Source organism: Eleutherodactylus coqui, chromosome 1, assembly GCF_035609145.1.
Source record: "Eleutherodactylus coqui strain aEleCoq1 chromosome 1, aEleCoq1.hap1, whole genome shotgun sequence".
NCBI lineage: Eukaryota > Metazoa > Chordata > Amphibia > Anura > Eleutherodactylidae > Eleutherodactylus > Eleutherodactylus coqui.
Window position 1 is genome coordinate 533,933,408 of NC_089837.1, and position 21,576 is coordinate 533,954,983.

Here is a 21,576-nt window from a genome sequence, read left to right on the forward strand (position 1 = left end):
GAGATGAATCTGGGGACCCCTGAAACTTGCCTCTCTCCTAATCCTGCAGCAGTCGGCTGCGATACACCTGGATCAGGAGCTCGGCCTGTGCCCACACCCTGACTTGGGCCTCCGGCGGTGATGTAACGGAGACAGCAGAGCCAGGAAACAATTTTGCGCAAGCCTGCTGTAACGCTTAGCGGCATATTAATTAGGACTACTACCCCCAGCAGACACGCAGTAAACTGAATACGGTCACAGGCAGCCCAAAGATAGTATTTTTCCCCAATTTTTTGGAAAAAGCTCACTGCCTATATAGCCAGTATATCTCTTTCCCTGTACCACTGTCCCTCCCTCACCAGTACTGGCCCTATACTATGTAAAATTACTGCAGACTGAGGACGCAATGCTCTGCACGCCTGATATACAAAAAAAATAATAATTGTGCAACACTGCTAAAAGCAGCCTCAACAGTACTGCACACGGTCAGATGTGGCCCTAAGAAGGACCGTTGGGGTTCTTGAAGCCTAAAATCACTCCTAACGCTCTCCCTATAGCAGTTCCGGCACCAGCAGCACTGTCCCTGATCTCTGTCAGAACGTATCTGTGGCGAGCCGCGGGAGGGGCCGATTTATATACTCAGGTGACACCTGATCTCGCCAGCCACTCACTGCAGGGGGGTGGTATAGGGCTTGAACATCGCAGGGGGAAGTTGTAATGCCTTCCCTGTCTTTCTATTGGCCAGAAAAGCGCGCTAACGTCTCAGAGATGAAAGTGAAAGTAACTCGAACACCGCGTGGTACTCGCCTCTAGTAACGAGCATCTCGAACACGCTAATACTCGAACGAGCATCAAGCTCGGACGAGTACGCTCGCTCATCTCTAGACAGGACGTTAAAACACTATGGGGGGGGGGTCAATAAGGGGTTAAAGAGCGACTTATAAAACAAAAAATCCTGTCAACCCTCAGCCAAACAGGAATCTTCCGGACTAAACTATCATCTCCAGACTTGGCCATATGTCTTACAAGTAAACTCTGAGAAGGAACTCTTTATCCACTCTAACAGCCTCGATATACCACCTTCCATAGATGTTCCGGACAACGTGTTGGTTTCTGCTCCGATTGCGGTGCCAATTCTCTGAAACGTGCAAGCTGTTGGCGATAACGCATCAGTAATATAATAAGAATGTGCACAGCTGTAAACTAAGTGTTCCACTTCAGGCTAATATTAACCAATCACCAGCGGAGAAATGTCAGACTGACTGTTGACCACGCCTACAAGTGCCATATTGTCACAATGAAGCAGAACCGCCTTGTTTGCCAACTGACTGCCAAGATCTCTACTGCAACCGACATTGGCAGCAATTCTAAAGAGCATACATTGCTAATCCCCCCTAATGCCACACGCTGGGTCACGTTCTCACATTCCACCTCCCTTGAAAAGACACCACTGCCAATAAAACCTGATGCATGAATGACGAGCTCTAACTGTATATTACACTGCGCTTCAGTCCTCCATAAGGTGCGGCCATTGTATTCTGATAAAGCGCCTCCCACATCCTAAGATCCCCCCTGTGTGCTTCATCTAACCGGACGGAATGCCTAGGATGCCTAATACCGAATAGTAATTGTACGAGCCCTAAGCTGAACTTAGTCATGGCCCAAACCTCCTGAATCGTAACTTGCCAGTCTCCTAACTTTGCCTCAGGCAAACAACCCCCTATTCTCTGTGAATCCATTTCTATACCCAGAAAACAATGCAGTAGTAGAGCCTTCAGTGGTGAGAGGAGGATGCATCTATATGCACTCCTCAGTCAGTAAGGAACGGCCATTTTCTGGGATTGCTTTTAATTCTTGATTTCCCCTTCTGTGACGCATTTATATTAGTGTAGGGACCCGCTACAATGCAGGGAACCGTGAAGTGGTTAGTGGGCTCATGTATCTTGGCCAACATCCAACCAATGCCTTGCATTTATTATCTATCATTCACATGCAGTGTGGCATTAAGACTCCAGGGGCAGCCCAGGGTGGCAGTACCAATGTGGTTCACTGATGGAAATGCAGGGCAACCCGCTGAATTATCATGGCGTCACTAATAGGTTGCTGGTCTGCATGGTGAACTACATATATCAGAATGGTCTGGCACCCTGTATCCACTATGTGTGGGAGTGTGCACCAAGCAGCCACCCCCCTCATTATCAGGAGGCAGTGTGAGTGGCTGTCTCATCGGTGTCCCTCACAGGTGTTATTGGCTCCTCCATTTGGTAGTCAGCTACCTGCATGGTGAGAGGAGGATGCATCTATATGCACTCCTCAGTCAGTAAGGAACGGCCATTTTCTGGGATTGTTTTTAATTCTTTTTTTTCCCCTTCTGTGATGCATTGTTCTGTAACCTTCGATCTCTTGAAGCAATGAAGGATGTGGTGACTGGATCCACCTCATTCCTGTCGATAGATACATGATGTTCCCGATCTACACCTGCTCTCATTGAATAGCCAGCACACACCCTTCTTGATAGGGCCCGGTGATCCCCTCCTTTGTTTAGAACCATCAGAGCCTGACTGAAAGGGATCCAACATGGCAGAGTTGCTATTTGAGTTACCATATCCCCCCGTTAGGCACCTTTAGAGTCAACATCGATCGCATCCAAAGTCCAATATCTTTGTGGTCCCAATGCAACAAAGGCTGCACCGCCATTCTCTGCCTAAACTGCTCATCATTCTTTAACCACACAATACCTTCGTAAATCCTATAGACTTCCCACATCGCATCAAGATAGCAAAATAATCCAGGGCAGCTTTCTGCATCCTTTTACCAATGACACTCCCCAAAATTGCAAACGCCTGTAACCAATTCCCATCGGTACGAGGAATTGAAGGAAAACGCCTTCTCTCCTGATCTCCCTCCTTTCTATGTTCCTTTCCTTATTTCCCCTGCTCAATGCTAAACCATTCTATTGGTAAGAATGTCAGTATCTTCCCTACTCCATAGGTTTTCTTTTACTTCAGGCTTTAATTGTGCGCCTAACGTACCTTCAAAACAAACGTATAAAGTACTCTTTGCTGAATCGGACACCGGTAAAGGCCCCATGAGTGTCATCTACTCTATCCATCTGCACTCCTATTTCCAATGACTAGAATGTCCCACTGCTTCCTATAGCCCCCGATGACGATGCCACAGTCCTCCTACCTCCCCCATTATCACCTACCTTCCAGGCCCCTAGGGGCCCCTCTGCTTTGACTCCATAGAGTTTTTGTTCTGGCCAAAATTTTGTCCTGATCCTCTAAAGATTGGCTCCACAGCCCATCATTGTGCATGCTGTACGTTAGGTGTGCCCTGAGAAAGCCTCGTGATGTGGAGTAGGAGAACAACTGGCCAATCACCAGTAAGGCTTTCGCCACAAAACAAAGGAGACGACTTCCATCAAGAAGCCTGTGTAGCCAACCCATATTCTGAGCAGCTCACCAGTATCACAGGACCTTCTACACCGACCCACATTAAAATGTTCGCTCTAAACACACTACCTCCATTTTAACTTTATTAACCCCTGCCTGCCTGGCCGTGTCATGCTGCACTCCACCCAGCTCTGGTATTTGTATCAGAACAATCACATGGGAATTCTGAGTAACTTTTCTCAGTACAAACATTCAGAAACTCCATACGGACTCTTGTTTTACATCCTCTTCTATTCTCTCATTCTAATCAGCATAAATCTCTTCCAGCTGAGACTCGGTGTCCATGAAGTTCTTCCTAGGATTCAGACACTTTCTAAACCTTCCGTTTCAGCGTTCCACAGGCATATTTGCCCCTCAGAAGAGAAAAAGGCATCTGATTCCTCATTAATCCAGCCGGCTCACCATTTACTGTTCTGTTTCTTCTCCTCTTTGGGCCTTGAGAAGGTTTCTTGTAAAATCATGGAATACTGAGGTTTCCAAGATAAAAGAATCTTCAGGTTTAATTCTTCAAGATGATAAAGGATGCAGTTCAGATGATGCAAAAGTCAAAGCTTTAGAGATACAAAAATACTAAATACATTCAGTGCATGTAGCGATATTCAGATTGTAATGAATCCAGGACAGACGTGTGTAGCCTGTCCTGCTCAGATCCCACATGTCTCGGCCCCCCAAGCTATACTTTTACAATCCCCCACTTCCCTAGCCAGCCTGTCCCCGATGAGATTGAATCAGTCTAATATCTGGAGCGCCCGGGTCTTGGTCAGTTATACAAAGGAATTCTTTAAAAACAGGAAAAAGGCATTTAAGATGAAACACAAGATGGGGCATTGTGGAGAAATGCATGATGGGTGGGGTGTTATGGTACATGCACATGGGCCTGCTTCAGACGCCCCCGTGCATAGGAGGAATTTACATTTGATTACATTTCTTCAAGTAATCTGCTGCATGTGAACCTCACCTGATACTAAGCATCCTGATAGTCCAGCACATCCCGAAGGCACCAGAGGCTGGATGGATGGATGTTATATGCACCCTGCATCTGGGATGATGGTCGGTAGGAGGATCTAGTCCTCGTGTTCTGATGCTTCTGTATTGGCCCTATTTCTGGCCCCTCCATAAATGGCATACATGTCATGTCTTTTGTGTAGATGCTCTGTGCAAACTGTCTAGTCTCTTGTTATGTGTATTGCACAGCTGCAGCAAATGAGAGGTTAATTCCTGCATGAGACTGGGAGATGTCTGCAAATGTATCAATATTTGTCTAGTCACGTGATTTTTGTAGTCTATAAGTATGAGTGATTTGGATGTGGGACAGAGAGAGGAAGATTCTGAGTCCTTCATAGAGATCCATCTCAGAGATACAGCGAGTCTTCAGCAGAAAGCCACGTGGGGGTACCTTTAACCCTCATGTGGTGAAGAATGGAAGAGGAAGAGCGGTTATCCTGAGGACCTCAATGCCAGGAGCCAGATAGAGAGAAAGAGAGACTGAGAAAGGAAAGTGAAGCACCGTGCAGAGGTACTGTACTGCAAGTGTGTCTGTGGAGTGACCCTATCCTCCTCTGGAGAGTTTCCTGTCCAGGAGTGGTACCTAGCAGAGATATTATTGCATCTTTATGCCATGGGAACTAGGGGGTGGAGACAAGATGCACGCCCACAACCAACGCCCCCCGCTGGATTGGCTGCCCAGTGCAAAGGTTGGGCATCATCTCCTCAGCCTGCTCCTGTGAATGTCTGTTCCGCCACTAGGCTTTAATGGGCTGCTGCTTTGAATGTCTGCTCCACCACTCCCCAGCCGGCTGCTGGGTGCTGTAAATCCACCCTTCGGCGTTCAGCCTCAATGCCCTGCTGTCAATGTCCCCTGGGCCGGTTGGCGTTGTTCCCTGGAGCCGGCCGAGACTGGGGGGACTTAACACTTACTTTAGCTCCCCAACTAAATAAAGAATAAGTACAACATCTGCTGGCTTGTTGTGGGTAGGCCACAGCCTTTATTTAACCATATAACTTTATTTCAAAACGTAAATTAACTTTCTCTTTACCTTCCATGCCAATTAAATGTCCATTTTTATTGAAACTTGTTGCGGCGTAAGAAGGCCCTTACCGGCCTGTAAAGCCCTACCCTTCCTAGCTGGCATGGAAGTCCTAACTACCGCCACGAAGGATGCAGCATATTTCTATGCTGCACTCCGCCCCCCACATGCCAGCAATAACGCCGACTCCACCCCATCCTGCAATCTAGACAGGAAAATATCTAGACCTATCTCGCTGAGATGAACCCCGTCACCCCGCATCATACCGCGCTCTCTTCTCTCCAGCTCCCAGTGACGGATGGCTATTCCGCCCAAGGCTTGCACGTGTTTCGATATCCTGAAGTTAACCGTTCTCCGTACTCGCTCAATCGCCTCGTTATCCCGCGCTTCCCTCCAGATTCTTCTGGCCACTATGTCTGACCAGACAATTACCATCCGCTTAAAGAACAGTTTAAAACGATAAATGTCCTCTTTCATTAAGGAAATGAGCTCCGCTACTTTTATTTTCCCGAGGTCATTTCCACCTGCATGAATGACTAGTATCACTTTATCATTCTCCCAACTGCTGATTCTCAATACCTCCTGGAGCAGCCTGGGCCATTGCAAACCTCTAATCCCTCTCCAATGTACTGGAATATTGAGGCCTAGATTGTCTCCGATAGGCCTATCTCTGGCTCTCCTCTCGGCCCAGTATATATATGAGTGGCCTATCACCCATACCGACCAATCCGTAACTGCAAATAAATAAAGAAAACATACACCAAAAAGAACATCACAACCAACGTATAAATCATACGAAAACTCTAAGGTCCGGTCGCACATAAGACCTGTAAGCATCTGATCTCCAGCGACCCACTCTTTTAATACCCTCGATACCCATGCCGCACGAAAAAGCGGACGTCACAGCTCCTATCCTAAATGAGTGTGATCCGAAATCCTTTGGATTTAATCCCAATTTATTCAGGCTACCGCGCATGACTGCTGTGAACTGGTATTTAGTTAACGGGAGGCCCGACGCATGCTTCAAAAACGGGCCCGTTCCGCAGTGGCGTTCCAAAAAACCCGTTATCAAAACTACCGGACACCATTTTGTTCCCAATTTGCCTATCCTGAGCCATTCTCCAACCCCGTAAACGTCTGTTTTTGATCTCCGAACGCCAATCTTAATGCAGTCTTCGTCAACTAATACGTCCCCGTACATCAGTCCCCCAGGTCTACTTTTACTTGCTGACACTAATTCCCCAATCCGCATTGCTGCGAAAAAGGCAATTGCAAAGGCCACTCGGAAAAGCTCCGCCTCGGAGCCCTCCTCGCAAACCTCTCCCAGCACTTCTAATATAGCATTTAGTAACTCAAACGTGATCGGTCTCCTTCCGTCCTTTATAACCTTGTCCTTCTTCCACCCTTTAATAATTTGTCCGAAAACGAAATCTTTAGTCACGTCCCTCGACCCGTGTAACCGAATTAAAAAGGCCACCGCCGTCAAATGTTTCTTGGCCGCGTCCGCCGACGCCCCCTTTTTACGCATTGCCGCTAGTGTGTCTAAAGTTACCGCCTTCGCTCTTTCTTCCGAAGGAAACCGTCCACCCGCTGCTGCTATCCACTCTTTCCATACGTTATTATACCGTCTCCATGTGGTACTTGAAACTGACATCTTTACGAGAGCTAACAGCTCTCTTCTATCATTTCCCACAAGAAAGCAGGGCAACATACCCCCTCGACCTCCGCCGTCGGGTGCAGCTCCCTGAATGTTGACATCTGAAAGCGAGAAAGAGCATCAGCAGTAGCATTCAAATAACCCGGTACATATCGAGCTTTAAATCTTACGTTGTGCTGTAAACACCGTAGAACCAAATGGCGTAATGCCGCCAGCACCAACGTTGATGACGACGATTGCCTGTTTACCACCTGTACCACCGACTGGTTATCGGACCAAAAACAGATATTTTTATTGGCCAACCTCTGGCCCCAAATCTCCATTGCCACCATTAACGGGAATATCTCCAAAAGTGCCACATTTTTTACCCATTGCTTCTGCTTCCAAGAACTTGGCCAAGCAGCGCAACACCACCGGTTACCATATATAACTCCAAAACCATGTGATCCAGCTGCGTCCGACACCAAACCGATCTCCTCGTTTTGACTCTCATCCTCCGGGCATATGACCTGGCCGTTGAAAGAACCGAGGAACACTTTCCATACGTGCAAGTCCAATTTCATTCCTTTCGACACTCTAATAAAATGATGGGGCTCTCTTGCCCCTCTTGTTGCCAATGACAACCGCCGAGCGAAAGCTCGCCCCATCGGAATGACCTTGCACGCGAAATTAAGTAAGCCTACCAAAACTTGTAGCTGGTGAAGTGTAACCTTCCTCGAACTACACACCAAATCTACCACTTGTCGCAAACGCGCCACTTTATCGTCGGGCAAGCGGAAAATCATCTCCACTGTGTCAATTTCGATCCCCAAAAAACTCAACCTTGACACTGGGCCCACTGTTTTTTCGACCGACAATGGCACACCTGGCTCACGCATTAAAGAACGAAAAGACGAAAGTAAAAACTCGCAAACCGTCGAGTTAGCTTGTCCAACAAAAAGGAAATCGTCTAGATAGTGCAATACCGATGCGTTGCCCGTCTCAACCTTTAACATCCACTCTAAAAAGGAACTGAAAACCTCGAAATAATAACAAGAGATCGAGCAGCCCATTGGCAGGCACATATCGACAAAAAACTGATCCTCAATTCTGCACCCCAGTAGATGGAAACACTGCGGGTGAACCGGCAAAAGGCGGAAAGCCGATTCTATATCGGCTTTCGCTAACCATGCACCTCTGCCCGCTTTTCTAACCAACTCAACTGCCCCGTCAAATGACGCATATGACACCGCCGCTTGCTCCTTTGCTATCCCGTCGTTAACGGATTCCCCGGACGGGTATGATAAATGGTGTATGAGTCTAAACTTGCCTGTTTCTTTCTTTGGTACTAGGCCCAAAGGAGAAACCCGAAAGTTGCCGAAAGGCGGCTCCAAAAATGGCCCCGCCATTCGTCCCAACTCTACTTCCTTTAACAACTTTTCAATTACTAACTCTTTGTTGTCGCGGGCTGATTTTAAATTTTGGCAAAAGGACGCTGCAGACGCGTTAGAATGTGGGATGAAGAAACCTTCAGCAAAACCCGCCCTAAGCAGGCTTGCTTCCGGTCTCCGTGGGTACTGGTCGAGCCACGGCTCCAGGTACTGAACGCTCACCGGCGTTCGCCCCTGTGCCGGGAACTCCCGCCGCTCGTTGACGCCGAAAACATCGCATCGCTGTATGCGACCCGCCGCAAATCGAGCACTCGTGTCTAAATTTGCACGACGCCTGGAAACGGCAGTGGCCCTCGTTGAAGGCCCAGCATGATCCAGAAGGCTTAGGGGCCACAGGAGTCTGCTGTCCGCCGGCGCCTGTGGCCGTTCCATGAAAGCTAGGTCTCGTCGGTTTCTGGGCCAGTATCAGCTGGATCCACATGTCTGTCGCCTTCGTTGCCCAGCTGACACTGTCAGAGCCCGCTATCCTGCGACGAAAATCTTCGTCATATCTCCACCAAGCCGACCCCCCGTGCAACTTATATGCACTGTGGATCGTGTTGATGTAGACAAGCATCTCGGGTCCTTTCTGAGGATACTGACGGCACACGACGTGCGCCAGCATCAAAAAGGCCTGTAACCAGTTCCCAAAAGTTTTTGCCACCTTGGGTTTTTTCTCACTTCCACGCTCTGAAAACCGTTCCTTGTCGACCGATACATGTTCGGCCGACAACAGTGACCAAATGTCCACGTAACCACCATTTATTATTTTACTCACCACTTCTTCCTCCAGCCCGGCATCCAGCGGGGCTACACCACAAAACAGCGAATCCGCTAATTTAAAACCATCACTCACTCCTGCCCCCGTAGGCAGGCTCTTCCGTCCTTGTACAGGACCACCAACCTCGGGCAAGGCCGACCTCCCCGGTTGCTTATGGGACACTGGTAGTCCCTTCTCCTTCTCATAATTATCACACAACGCTCTCAAAGCTGACATAAACTCATCCTTCCGGCCTGCGCCGGGCACATTATCCCAAACTCTATTTAAATGTACCGACTCACCCGCCTCGTTGTCCTCCGGCATCGCCAAGGGAAAGCTGGGTGCGGGCAGTGATGATCGGCTGTAGGGTCGGTGCGCCGTGTGTCGTTCTCCGCTGGTAACACCCCGGCCACTCGGAGTCCTTATTTTTGCAGCCCCGTAGGCCGAAACTCCATCCCCCGATCTGCTCAATCTCTCTCCTTCACCACTACCTGCGGAAAAAGCCGGTAAGCGTAAGAACGGGTATTGTGCAATTTGTGCGGCCGCCCCTCGGCCGCCATGTCTGACTTTCTGCGACACCGCTTCTGAGCGACTGAACTGCGCCACCGCCTGCGAGACTCTGCTCCTCCTCCTCCTCGTTCCTGCTACTGGTGATGACGCGCTGCTAAACTCCTCCATCTCGCTCGCTGATCGACTCTCATCCGTTGCATCCTGCTGCCTGCTATGCTCCTGCCTCCTGCCATGAGCGAAGCTCTCGCGCTGACCGATGGCATGCGCTGTGTACCTGTGTCTGGCCGCCGGCTCATAACTACTGCCGGCAGCCTGCATGCGCCTATCGCGCCTATGATATGGGGCTACTTGGTGGCCTATGGCTTCTGGGGTTCCGGCGCGGTCATTTGCCGCCCCGTAATGGCCGCCGCTGGGCCCCCCCCCCTCCTCCCCCCGCACCCCGAGAACGTGGCGCTGTGATTTTAGCCCCCCCCTGCTCCCCCACTGTGCAGCGCTCGCCCCCTCCCTCCCCCTGCTCTCCCCCCCCGCTGCTGCTTGAACGTGATGAGGGAGATGCACTTACCAGCATCTCCCCCCTAACGGCTGCCGCCGTTCCGCGGCCGGGACTACATCTTCCCGGCGTATCCCTACGCGCGCCTGCCGCGCCACGTGGGGAGCGCTCCGATGTCGCCATCCTTGCTCTGCCGACAGCCGTGGGAACACCTCCTCCCGCGCCGGACTTACCCGATCCTGGCCTCGCCGACACACCGAAGGTAGGTCCATCTCTCCCTTCAACCTCACCGTCGCTGACCCGGATGCGTCCTATTGGCTCTGCTTCCTCCATGCCGCACTGCGACCGCGCGGTACCGCTCCTCCTCGCTCCCTCTGTTCTGGGGCTCCTCACCGGCACAGCTCTCTTCACCACCGGGCTGGGGCTCAAACGGGCGGGTGGATTCCTCCTCCGGACGGGTCTTCCCCTGGGCTCATCGCTGCTGGGCACCACTGGATTGCTTCGGGCATGTCTTCCCCTGGGCTCCTCACTGCTGGGCAACACAAGTTGATTGCTGCTTTCCCCGGCCTCCGCTGCTGGCGGTCTCGCTAATTCTTCGGCCATCTTCACGAGCCAGCTAGTGCCCTGGCTGGCCACCACATCTTTAATCCGCTCCATTAGTTCCTCCATGCTGCAGCTCGTCTGGGTCCACGTCTTCACTCTTCTTTCTCCTGGTCCCGACTGAAATCCTTTACTTCCTTCTTCTTTACTCCCAGTTAACCCCTCCCTTTCCTGTGGTCGCTTCCTTTCTCTCTCTCTCCTCCCCTTCTCCCCCCCCCCCCAGTCATCAGCATCTTCCCTATACGTTTGCTGCTATCTAGGACACTGACAGTGCATGAGCCAGTGATGTGGAGCTGGAAGGGGTGAAGGCAGAGCTGCAGCACCGGCCCCACTGACACTTGAGGGCATGGAAGTGTCAGCGGGGGATCTTCCGAGTGCTGAACTTGGAAGTGGCGCACCCAACGGAGGACTCCGTAACAACAGCTCTGTCGGCCACTGTTACAGCGGGGGAGGGAGCGAAGCTGATTCTAGGACTGACAGGCAGAGGACCGCAATGCACAGTTCTAATGGGGGTGAGTGTCAGCAGCAGAGCACTTGCCACACGCAGCACCACACAGATAATCCACAGGATGACAGCGTGGTCTCATTGCCTGATGTGAGCGCTGCTGAGTGGTGGTGAGGCCGAATAAGAGCAGGGGACCACTTGTCTGAAGCTGCCCTGACCAGCCAATCCAGTGGGAGCATTTGTTCTGGGCGTGCGGCTTGTCTCCACGCCCTCGTCTCAGTGGCGTCAAACTACAATAATACCCCTAGCAGATAACTGAGACTGCAGGACCGGTTTCCTCCCTGACCTCCAACCTCCTGTTTACCCACATCAGTGTATTCTTGAGTGTACCCTAATAATGTTTGTTCCAAGTAAAGTTTTGCCAAGCTGTGACCATTCCCAGGGTCTGAGGTACTTTAACACTGTCTGAAGCTTCTTTATTACCCCTGAGGGTCATACTGGTGGGTGAAGGAACAGTGGCATCACCTGTGACAATGTTCTATCCTGTTCCCATGTTTATTGGTCATCCCTCTCCTAGGGGTGTCCGGAAGAGGCCCAGCGCTGCACTGGCCGAGGATACATGTGTCCCTATAGGAGTGAACTTGATAAGTGCCACTGTGACAAGTGACCACTCTACCCTCCCAGCTCCTTAGCGTATGCCCTGTGTCTGGAGTTACCCTACGGGACACTGCACTTCTACCTCTTGGATTATGTTTTTTCTTGTATTATTAACCTCTGCCCTCCCCCCACCTGCAGTCTTTACATGAATGGTTAACAGCAGACAGTGATCAGTCTCTAACTCTCTGTCATCTCCAGATGAGGTCTCCCAGATCTGGAATGAGGACTCCTTCTTTGGTTACCAGTACCTGAATGGCGTCAACCCAATGCTGATCCGGAAATGCCTCAACATACCAGAGAACTTCCCAGTCACCAGCAGCATGGTGGCTGCATCTCTGGGGACCTCCACAGACCTTCAGAAAGAGCTTCAGGTGGGGATTGTAACAACCATGTTTACCTAATGATGTCTCCTCCGAGCTTTTCTCCCAAAGCTCAAATCTGCTTGAAAGGGAGGAAAAGTTGTAAAACAAGTCCATGCATTATAGAGACAGTCTACTGTACGGCCGATACTACAGGTCTGTGTAGTATGGAGAGACAGTCTACTGTACAGCAAATAATACAGGTCTGTGCAGTATGGAGAGGCAGTCTACTGTACAGCAGATAATACAGGTCTGTGTAGTATAGAGAGACAGTCTACTGTACAGCGGATAATACAGGTCTGTGTAGTATGGAGAGATAGTCTACTGTACAGCAGATAATACAGGTCTGTGTAGTATGGAGAGACAGTCTACTGTTCGGCAGATAATACAGGACTGTGCAGTATGGAGAGACAGTCTACTGTACAGCAGATAATACAGGTCTGTGCAGTATGGAGAGACAGTCTACTGTACAGCAGATAATACAGGTCTGTGTAGTATGGAGAGACAGTCTACTGTACAGCAGATAATACAGGTCTGTGCAGTATGGAGAGACAGTATACTGTACAGCAGATAATACAGGTCTGTGCAGTATGGAGAGACAGTCTACTGTACAGCAGATAATACAGGTCTGTGTAGTATGGAGAGACAGTCTACTGTACAGCAGATAATACGGGTCTGTGCAGTATGGAGAGACAGTCTACTGTACAGCAGATAATACAGGTCTGTGTAGTATGGAGAGACAGTATACTGTACAGCAGATAATACAGGTCTGTGCAGTATGGAGAGACAGTCTACTGTACAGCAGATAATACAGGTCTGTGTAGTATGGAGGGGCAGTCTACTGTACAGCAGATAATACAGGTCTGTGCAGTATGGAGAGGCAGTCTACTGTACAGCAGATAATACAGGTCTGTGTAGTATGGACGGGCAGTCTACTGTACAGCAGATAATACAGGTCTGTGCAGTATGGAGAGACAGTCTACTGTACAGCAGATAGTACAGGTCTGTGTAGTATGGAGAGACAGTCTGCTGTACAGCAGATAATACAGGTCTGTGCAGTATGGAGAGACAGTCTACTGTACAGCAGATAATACAGGTCTGTGTAGTATGGAGAGACAGTCTACTGTACAGCAGATAATACAGGTCTGTGTAGTATGGAGAGACAGTCTACTGTACAGCAGATAATACAGGTCTGTGCAGTATGGAGAGACAGTCTACTGTACAGCAGATAATACAGGTCTGTGCAGTATGGAGAGACAGTCTACTGTACAGCAGATAATACAGGTCTGTGTAGTATGGAGAGACAGTCTACTGTACAGCAGATAATACAGGTCTGTGCAGTATGGAGAGACAGTATACTGTACAGCAGATAATACAGGTCTGTGCAGTATGGAGAGACAGTCTACTGTACAGCAGATAATACAGGTCTGTGTAGTATGGAGAGACAGTCTACTGTACAGCAGATAATACAGGTCTGTGTAGTATGGAGAGACAGTCTACTGTACAGCAGATAATACAGGTCTGTGCAGTATGGAGAGACAGTCTACTGTACAGCAGATAATACAGGTCTGTGCAGTATGGAGAGGCAGTCTACTGTACAGCAGATAATACAGGTCTGTGCAGTATGGAGATACAGTCTACTGTACAGCAGATAATACAGGTCTGTGTAGTATGGAGAGACAGTCTACTGTACAGCAGATAATACAGGTCTGTGCAGTATGGAGAGACAGTATACTGTACAGCAGATAATACAGGTCTGTGCAGTATGGAGAGACAGTCTACTGTACAGCAGATAATACAGGTCTGTGTAGTATGGAGAGACAGTCTACTGTACAGCAGATAATACGGGTCTGTGCAGTATGGAGAGACAGTCTACTGTACAGCAGATAATACAGGTCTGTGTAGTATGGAGAGACAGTATACTGTACAGCAGATAATACAGGTCTGTGCAGTATGGAGAGACAGTCTACTGTACAGCAGATAATACAGGTCTGTGTAGTATGGAGGGGCAGTCTACTGTACAGCAGATAATACAGGTCTGTGCAGTATGGAGAGGCAGTCTACTGTACAGCAGATAGTACAGGTCTGTGTAGTATGGAGAGACAGTCTACTGTACAGCGGATAATACAGGTCTGTGCAGTATGGAGAGACAGTCTACTGTACAGCAGATAGTACAGGTCTGTGTAGTATGGAGAGACAGTCTGCTGTACAGCAGATAATACAGGTCTGTGCAGTATGGAGAGACAGTCTACTGTACAGCAGATAATACAGGTCTGTGTAGTATGGAGAGACAGTCTACTGTACAGCAGATAATACAGGTCTGTGTAGTATGGAGAGACAGTCTACTGTACAGCAGATAATACAGGTCTGTGCAGTATGGAGAGACAGTCTACTGTACAGCAGATAATACAGGTCTGTGCAGTATGGAGAGACAGTCTACTGTACAGCAGATAATACAGGTCTGTGCAGTATGGAGAGACAGTCTACTGTACAGCAGATAATACAGGTCTGTGCAGTATGGAGAGACAGTCTACTGTACAGCAGATAATACAGGTCTGTGCAGTATGGAGAGACAGTCTACTGTACAGCAGATAATACAGGTCTGTGCAGTATGGAGAGACAGTCTACTGTACAGCAGATAATACAGGTCTGTGTAGTATGGAGGGGCAGTCTACTGTACAGCAGATAATACAGGTCTGTGCAGTATGGAGAGACAGTCTACTGTACAGCAGATAATACAGGTCTGTGCAGTATGGAGAGACAGTCTACTGTACAGCAGATAATACAGGTCTGTGTAGTATGGAGAGACAGTCTACTGTACAGCAGATAATACAGGTCTGTGCAGTATGGAGGGGCAGTCTACTGTACAGCAGATAATACAGGTCTGTGCAGTATGGAGAGACAGTCTACTGTACAGCAGATAATACAGGTCTGTGCAGTATGGTGATAAAGCAGTGATAAAGAAGTACGCCTAAATCAGGTAAAATTGAATATAAGAGTCACTAGTGACAGCGACCTTAACCAGAACTCAGACACGATATCCGAATGTAGTCAAAGTCAGTAAGAATGCCTGGTGAGCCAGGCACCCAACTTTTATTGAGTATTAAAAGAAGGTGTGGTTAACATATAGAGAGGGGAGGCATATTCAAATGAGATATAGGTAAAACATATGGGAGTATACATTATTGGCAGGTAAGTGACTTTCTCAGGCTCTAAATATCACATTTGACATAGAGACATTGGAATTCACAGATGTTGCAAAATTACACAATAATAGGATAACCCCTCCGCACTCTCATGCTCCACGCATCCTGATTCCACGATAGAAGATAATTTCATAATGCAAAAACATCCTTGTACTAATCACCATGTGTACGTGACATGCTAAATCAGCACACAGTTCATGACTAGGCCAGCGTGTTCTCATCTGAAGGCCTTAAAGGGATTTTCAGAGTGAACCAATGTCATGAACCAAACTATATCTTTTACAATTTCCCTCCTAAAATATCTTTATAGTGGAATGGTAGGATGCACCCTAGGCTAGAAGATGTAAAACAAAGCAGACCTGCTATCTTTGCTACACTCACTAGCCCTTCCTAGAGAGACCCGCCCCGAGGATGTGTGGAGATCTTCCTCCCACTCCTCTACCCCACCCCCACTGGGTCAGGCCTCTTCTTTCCCTGCTAGTCTCCTCAAGGCACACAGTAGAAGGGGTTATCACATCCCATTGCACAACATCCAAAAGCGTTGATTAGGTAAGAGTAAATGAGAATAAATGAGTCCAATGGAAGTCCATATAAGGAAATGTTCATGGTATGATTAAAAGTCCATATAATGCATGAGTCCTTTGAAAGGTCATTGTTCTTTGAAGGTTAGGATCCTTTAGATCACGCTGTCATATCCGCAGTACATGCAATTATCAAATTTTTGCAGAGTAGGTTTTCCACACAAGGTACAAGGTGTCTTATCAGTTGTCAACACTGTCATGAGATGAGTTTCAGTTTTTAGCACACCGGGGGATTTCTTAGCGGATTTTCCTGAAAAACATTTACAATTAGTTCCCAGAATTTTTTTGATGATTACCATTACAAGCTTGATGACAATTACGAGTACTACAACACACAACACTCCTTGTAAGAATAGGCCCACTACTCCAGAAATCATGCCACCCAACCCCTTAAACCAGTTCACAGGGTTTAGGTAAGATAACCATTCGGGCCATTTAGTCTCATCGTCAGAGATAGCCTTACGGTACGACTCTTTTATCCTTCTCGCTTGTTCCAAATCATGAGTGATCCGTAATGTTCCTGCTGGATCTATGTAGTGACAACAAGATGGACCCACCACCTGGCATAACCCTCCTTGTGAGGCGGTGAGATAGTCTAGGACCACTGTATGTTGGTTAGTGACTAGAATCAGTTGTTTAGTGTATTCATTTTGAACACCCAATATGTCAAATAGTGTATCAGTGATGTTATCAAAAGCGTCTCCCAAAGCCTCTATCATGTGAGTATTTCTTAATGAGTTAAACATCATACCTATGGGTCCTCCCAGAGCTGCTCCAGCCTTCCAGGCCCAGTGTGTGTGTGCAAAATGTACTTTGTGTTCTGGAACGTAACATATGTGATGGAACATGCTGATAGGGAAAGTCATCACTAATCCAAACCCAGGTGGCCTGCTCCAATTTTGCTAGGGTACATGTACCTCCAGCTCCAAGTGGGATCCACCTGTAAGCTTTACTACCACATACTGCATAAACACCTGGAAGCTTAATCAGTATTCCATGTATGACCGCATCTGCAATATAAACTAATAACACAGTATTAGGAAATAAACATCAAGAATAAGCTTCAACATTAATAAATTCCTAATAGAACGCTTTAGCGACCAAAGGGGCATGACAGCATACCCAACCTTCTAACAGATTTTGTCACTCTAGATATGATCTCATGATACATAATGATTTTGTTAGCGCATTCTTTATCTAATGCATGCTCACTAGACACAATTGAAATCTTGCCAATAATACAGGAAGGGAAGTAAAATATTTTCTTTTGTTCCTTTACAGAAGTAATTAAAGTTGGTAAAGGCCTTCCATCTCCTGGTTGCAGGTTATGAGTATTTTGTAATGATAATAGATCTGGAATAGAACTGAAAACATGTTTATGAATCTGCCGCAATATTTTCTACATAAAATGTCAAAACAGCATCTATTGGTCACTGAAACAGGTATAAGAGAAATATTTTAGAGAAAAATTTAAGTGCAACCTTAACAGTTTTTCCAACGTTCTGGCAGGTGCAAATGGCACAATCCTTGCACAAACCTAGCAATAGCGTGCTGACATCCTGATGTTACCCAGCGCTGTTTACCAGACTCACCATTGCCTCTTCGAACTGATGTGTAGGTCCTTGTGAGATGGCACAGGTAACAGGGTGTCTGAACCCAACCCTTTTATAACTAAAACAGGATTACATAATGGGATCAAGAATGTGATTATAATACATAAAATCACCTTCCAACTAAAAGTTTGAACATACCTTTTTGACATTTTATAACTCTGTTATTAAATGATTGGTAACTTCTAAATGTTTCTCTCAAATGCTGCATGTTTTTCATAACAATAATACATTGTATAAACAATCAGATAATCTAATATCACATTTATTACACCCTAGCATTTCATTTGCTAGCAACACAAAACCAATCCTGTCAAATCTGGGCTCGAGAGAAAAACAAAAACAAAAGCAAAAATGAAAAATAAATATATAAAAATAAAACAACAAAACAGTCATATATGGAATACAAATGTCTCTTTATCTTGAGGTCTTCCTTCCGTTGTTTTTCATTACATCCCAAATATACAGGGTCTCTAATGCAGGGAAGCAGAGCAATTATTGCGTCCTTACCACTTTCCCTGGTTAGTCTGGTGTCAGTCAATCTCCTCCATTCATCATACCCATGGATGTAAGGTATTCACAGGTGACTATAGAGCCCCTTGTTCCTTGTAGATTCCACTCTTCCACATGCCCTTTGCACACCATTGGTCATCTCAGGTCTCCAAGGAGGAGCTATAATGCTTAGCCCTCCTTTGACTAGTCGCCAACTGGCAGTTAGGCACGGTTTTAAACACTTGTCAGTTCTTCAGGCTCAGTTGAATAGTCACAGCTATGGAGAGATACAGCTGGCACTTAGAGAAGATAAAAATTAAAATCACACTTGCAAAGTTCCAATCTCCTGCCAGATATAACTCAGTTCATGAATTCATTCAGTCCAAAATAACCTTGATCGCAAATAGTTCAGTCCATGATAAATTAAAACAAAAAAACAAAATCGCAGTCCTGGGTCTTGTGGTACTCTTCTTCATCCGTCCATAAAAATGGATGAAACCAGTTTCTATATGTCAGCTTTATCAATCTCTGCCCAGAGTGACCCTATTAGCTTTCTACTGCAGCAAACAAATATTTTTAATAAATATCTATTTCTATGACAGCCTGAACAACTTCTATATACTTTATACATACAACTCATGAATCAGTCTTTTGAACAAACAGTAATAATTCCTTAAAATTATTCAAACATCACAAATTAAGATAATCAAGTTTAAAACACAATCTTAAGATTTATCATTATCATCCATACATTTATAATTAGCAACTTTCATACTTTGTCAGTCTAGCCTTTTCAGAGTTCTTCCCTCACACCCTCCTTTTCGGGGGAGGGACCCACTGTACACTCCCTCTCTCCACATCATCCAGCTCCACCCCTTTGAGTCCAGCCAGTTGTTTTAGATCGTTAAACCTCAAATGCAAAAATATGGATGATCAGAGCACACCTCAATACCTCATTATACTTGCATTGATAGGACTTCACACATTCGTACTCATTAGATTTACAGGACAGTTCTTAGAAACCAACAGCTGGATACAAGTATCATCAGCAGAACCTCCACTAAATGATTTTTTTTTTTAAAGGTTTTGTATGTTATAGCAAGCAAAATCTATTAACTCCCACTTCTTATTAGATTCAATTAAACTAGAACGTATGTCCTGTTTACATATTATCGATCAGCCGGCTAGGGAGGGAGTACTATAGCCAAACATCGCTCCTATGTCTGGCTTCTACATGGTGGGCAATTGCCCTTCATGCAACCCATCGCTCCACAGCCATAACGCCCTTCTTTGGCTGTGGACGGGATGTGAATGTATCGCAGCCCTTGTGATTCAGCTCAGTAGGATTTTCACGTATCTTAAATTGCAAATATACATTATATATGTATCTTTTATATTACTTAGTTTTTCCGTTAAATAGAATGCTCCCCTTCACCCCTTCCACAATGTCTGCATTTGCATATTATGGAGGAGCAGAGGTTAATTTTCTGAGTATTCCAAAACGTTAAACCACTGCATACTTACTCACTTAAGTACACATCATATAGTCATGAATTTCTACTTAACATTCCTGTCCAGGTGCAAATTCCCTTCATCTCCATACCTGCTCTCATGTATTTTTGCCTGATATACCACCCATACCAGATCCCATCATGAACTTTCCCTGATCAGTTTTTCCCTGATCCCATCACATCATGGATATTCTCTGATTGGTCATGGGTCCCATAGCAACTGTCAAAAGTAGCGAACTTTGTCTTCAGTATTTGCTATGTAAAATCTGTTTACCAAAATGACACCTGGCCGCGGGTTGCGATCCTTTGGCACTCTGTCATTACCCCTGGCTAGTGTTCCACACATTACAGTAGCCAGTTTAATCCAGGCAACCAAATACAGACCAACCGATTTTGAAGAGGAACTTGCACTTGTAACCCTTAAACATATACTCACGTAAGTGATTGTGTAGTATTTTTAGCAATACTGTACACCCACTGAAAACACAAGAACATAGTCATGATATAATGCTTGCACGTATGCCAAGCAATTAAAGGAGCTTCAGTTTTCTATTCAATTAAAGGGGTTGTCCCGCGCCGAAACGGGTTTTTTTTTTTTTCAACCCCCCCCCCGTTCGGCGCGAGACAACCCCGATGCAGGGAGGTAAAGAAAGCTCACCGGAGCGCTTACCTGAATCCCCGCGCTCCGGTGACTTCTCTACTCACCGCTGAAGATGGCCTCTTCCTCCGTGGACCGCAGCTCTTCTGTGCGGTCCACTGCCGATTCCAGCCTCCTGATTGGCTGGAATCGGCACGTGACGGGGCGGAGCTACACGGAGCTACACGGAGCCCCATAGAAGACTGCAGAAGACCCGGACTGCGCAAGCGCGGCTAATTTGGCCATCGGAGGGCGAAAATTAGTCGGCACCATGGAGACGAGGACGCCAGCAACGGAACAGGTAAGTATAAAACTTTTTATAACTTCTGCATGGCTCATAATTAATGCACAATGTACATTACAAAGTGCATTATTATGGCCATGCAGAAGTGTACAGACCCACTTGCTGCCTCGGGACAACCCCTTTAAGGTTACAGTGTAGACACATCAGTCCGTAACAAACCGTCCTCATGAAAACTTTAAAATTACATGACCAGTGAAAAAAACATTACGTTACTGATTTATATAGACACGAACCACAAAGCATTCACCCAAAACTCACATTGCAAAACTGTACTCACACTTATACAGGCGAAAGTAACATCCAAACATCAATCAGTACACAAGTAAAATTCCTTTTAGAGTAGTAGGAGAATACAAACATACAGTTATGAACATAAAAACTTATACAGTGAATAACCACCATATATTATCAAATTAAAACATTACCAAACATAATAAAGACAGTTAAAGAGGAGATTGCATGATGAAATATTTGCTACGTACTTGGCACAGAGCCAACAGACTATCAGCTATGTACCTACAATCGCAGTACAGACACACAAATAACAAACCATTCACAGCAGAAAACTAAATCCAGTCATATTCCATCATATTTCATACTCCTATACCTAAAGGTAACAGATCCATCAGACAGACTTACATTCTCTTATTGCATAACTTACTTCATTGCACATTATTAAAACATCTAGTTTTACTTTAACTTTCTGTAGTGTAACATAGTAATATTTCACTAGTGTTAACAACAAAACTCTTAGCGGCATGTCACATAGCATTCTCTCCCCCCTCATAAACATCACTACATACATCCATTTAACCGCTCCACCTTATCACTACTCTGTGAGTGGCATGGAGTATGGAATGCCTGCTCTATTCCCAAGGCCTTTGTCA

At 46.5% G+C, this 21,576-nt stretch overlaps 2 protein-coding genes across 2 annotated transcripts in view; one reads left to right on the plus strand and one right to left on the minus strand.

Annotated features, from left to right (window-relative positions):
- Positions 1–21,576, plus strand: part of LOC136607523 (polyunsaturated fatty acid lipoxygenase ALOX15B-like) — a 140,909-nt gene that overhangs the window by 38,038 nt on the left and 81,295 nt on the right. Inside the window, exon 7 of the mRNA XM_066589045.1 lies at positions 12,188–12,360. Coding sequence (XP_066445142.1) covers positions 12,188–12,360 — 173 coding nt within the window. The remainder of the gene's footprint in view (positions 1–12,187; positions 12,361–21,576) is intronic.
- LOC136617071 (uncharacterized) lies at positions 6,252–11,054 on the minus strand. Its single transcript, XM_066594230.1, has 3 exons — positions 10,521–11,054; positions 9,590–9,778; positions 6,252–7,219 (listed from the first exon to the last, which is right to left on the minus strand). Exons 1-3 carry the CDS (start codon positions 10,954–10,956, stop codon positions 6,252–6,254), a joined length of 1,593 nt encoding a protein of 530 aa, XP_066450327.1. The 5' UTR covers positions 10,957–11,054.

Excerpts from the sequence above, each read along its gene's own strand:
- LOC136617071 (XM_066594230.1), bottom strand. The coding sequence starts at position 10,956 with ATGGAGGAACTAATGGAGCGGATTAAAGATGTGGTGGCCAGCCAGGGC. Across the intron at positions 9,779-10,520 it reads GTCGGCGAGGCCAGGATCGG|GTAGTGGTGAAGGAGAGAGA; the intron begins GTAAGTCCGGCG and ends CTTTTTCCGCAG. Across the intron at positions 7,220-9,589 it reads GCCGGAGGACAACGAGGCGG|ATGTCAACATTCAGGGAGCT; the intron begins GTGAGTCGGTAC and ends TCTCGCTTTCAG.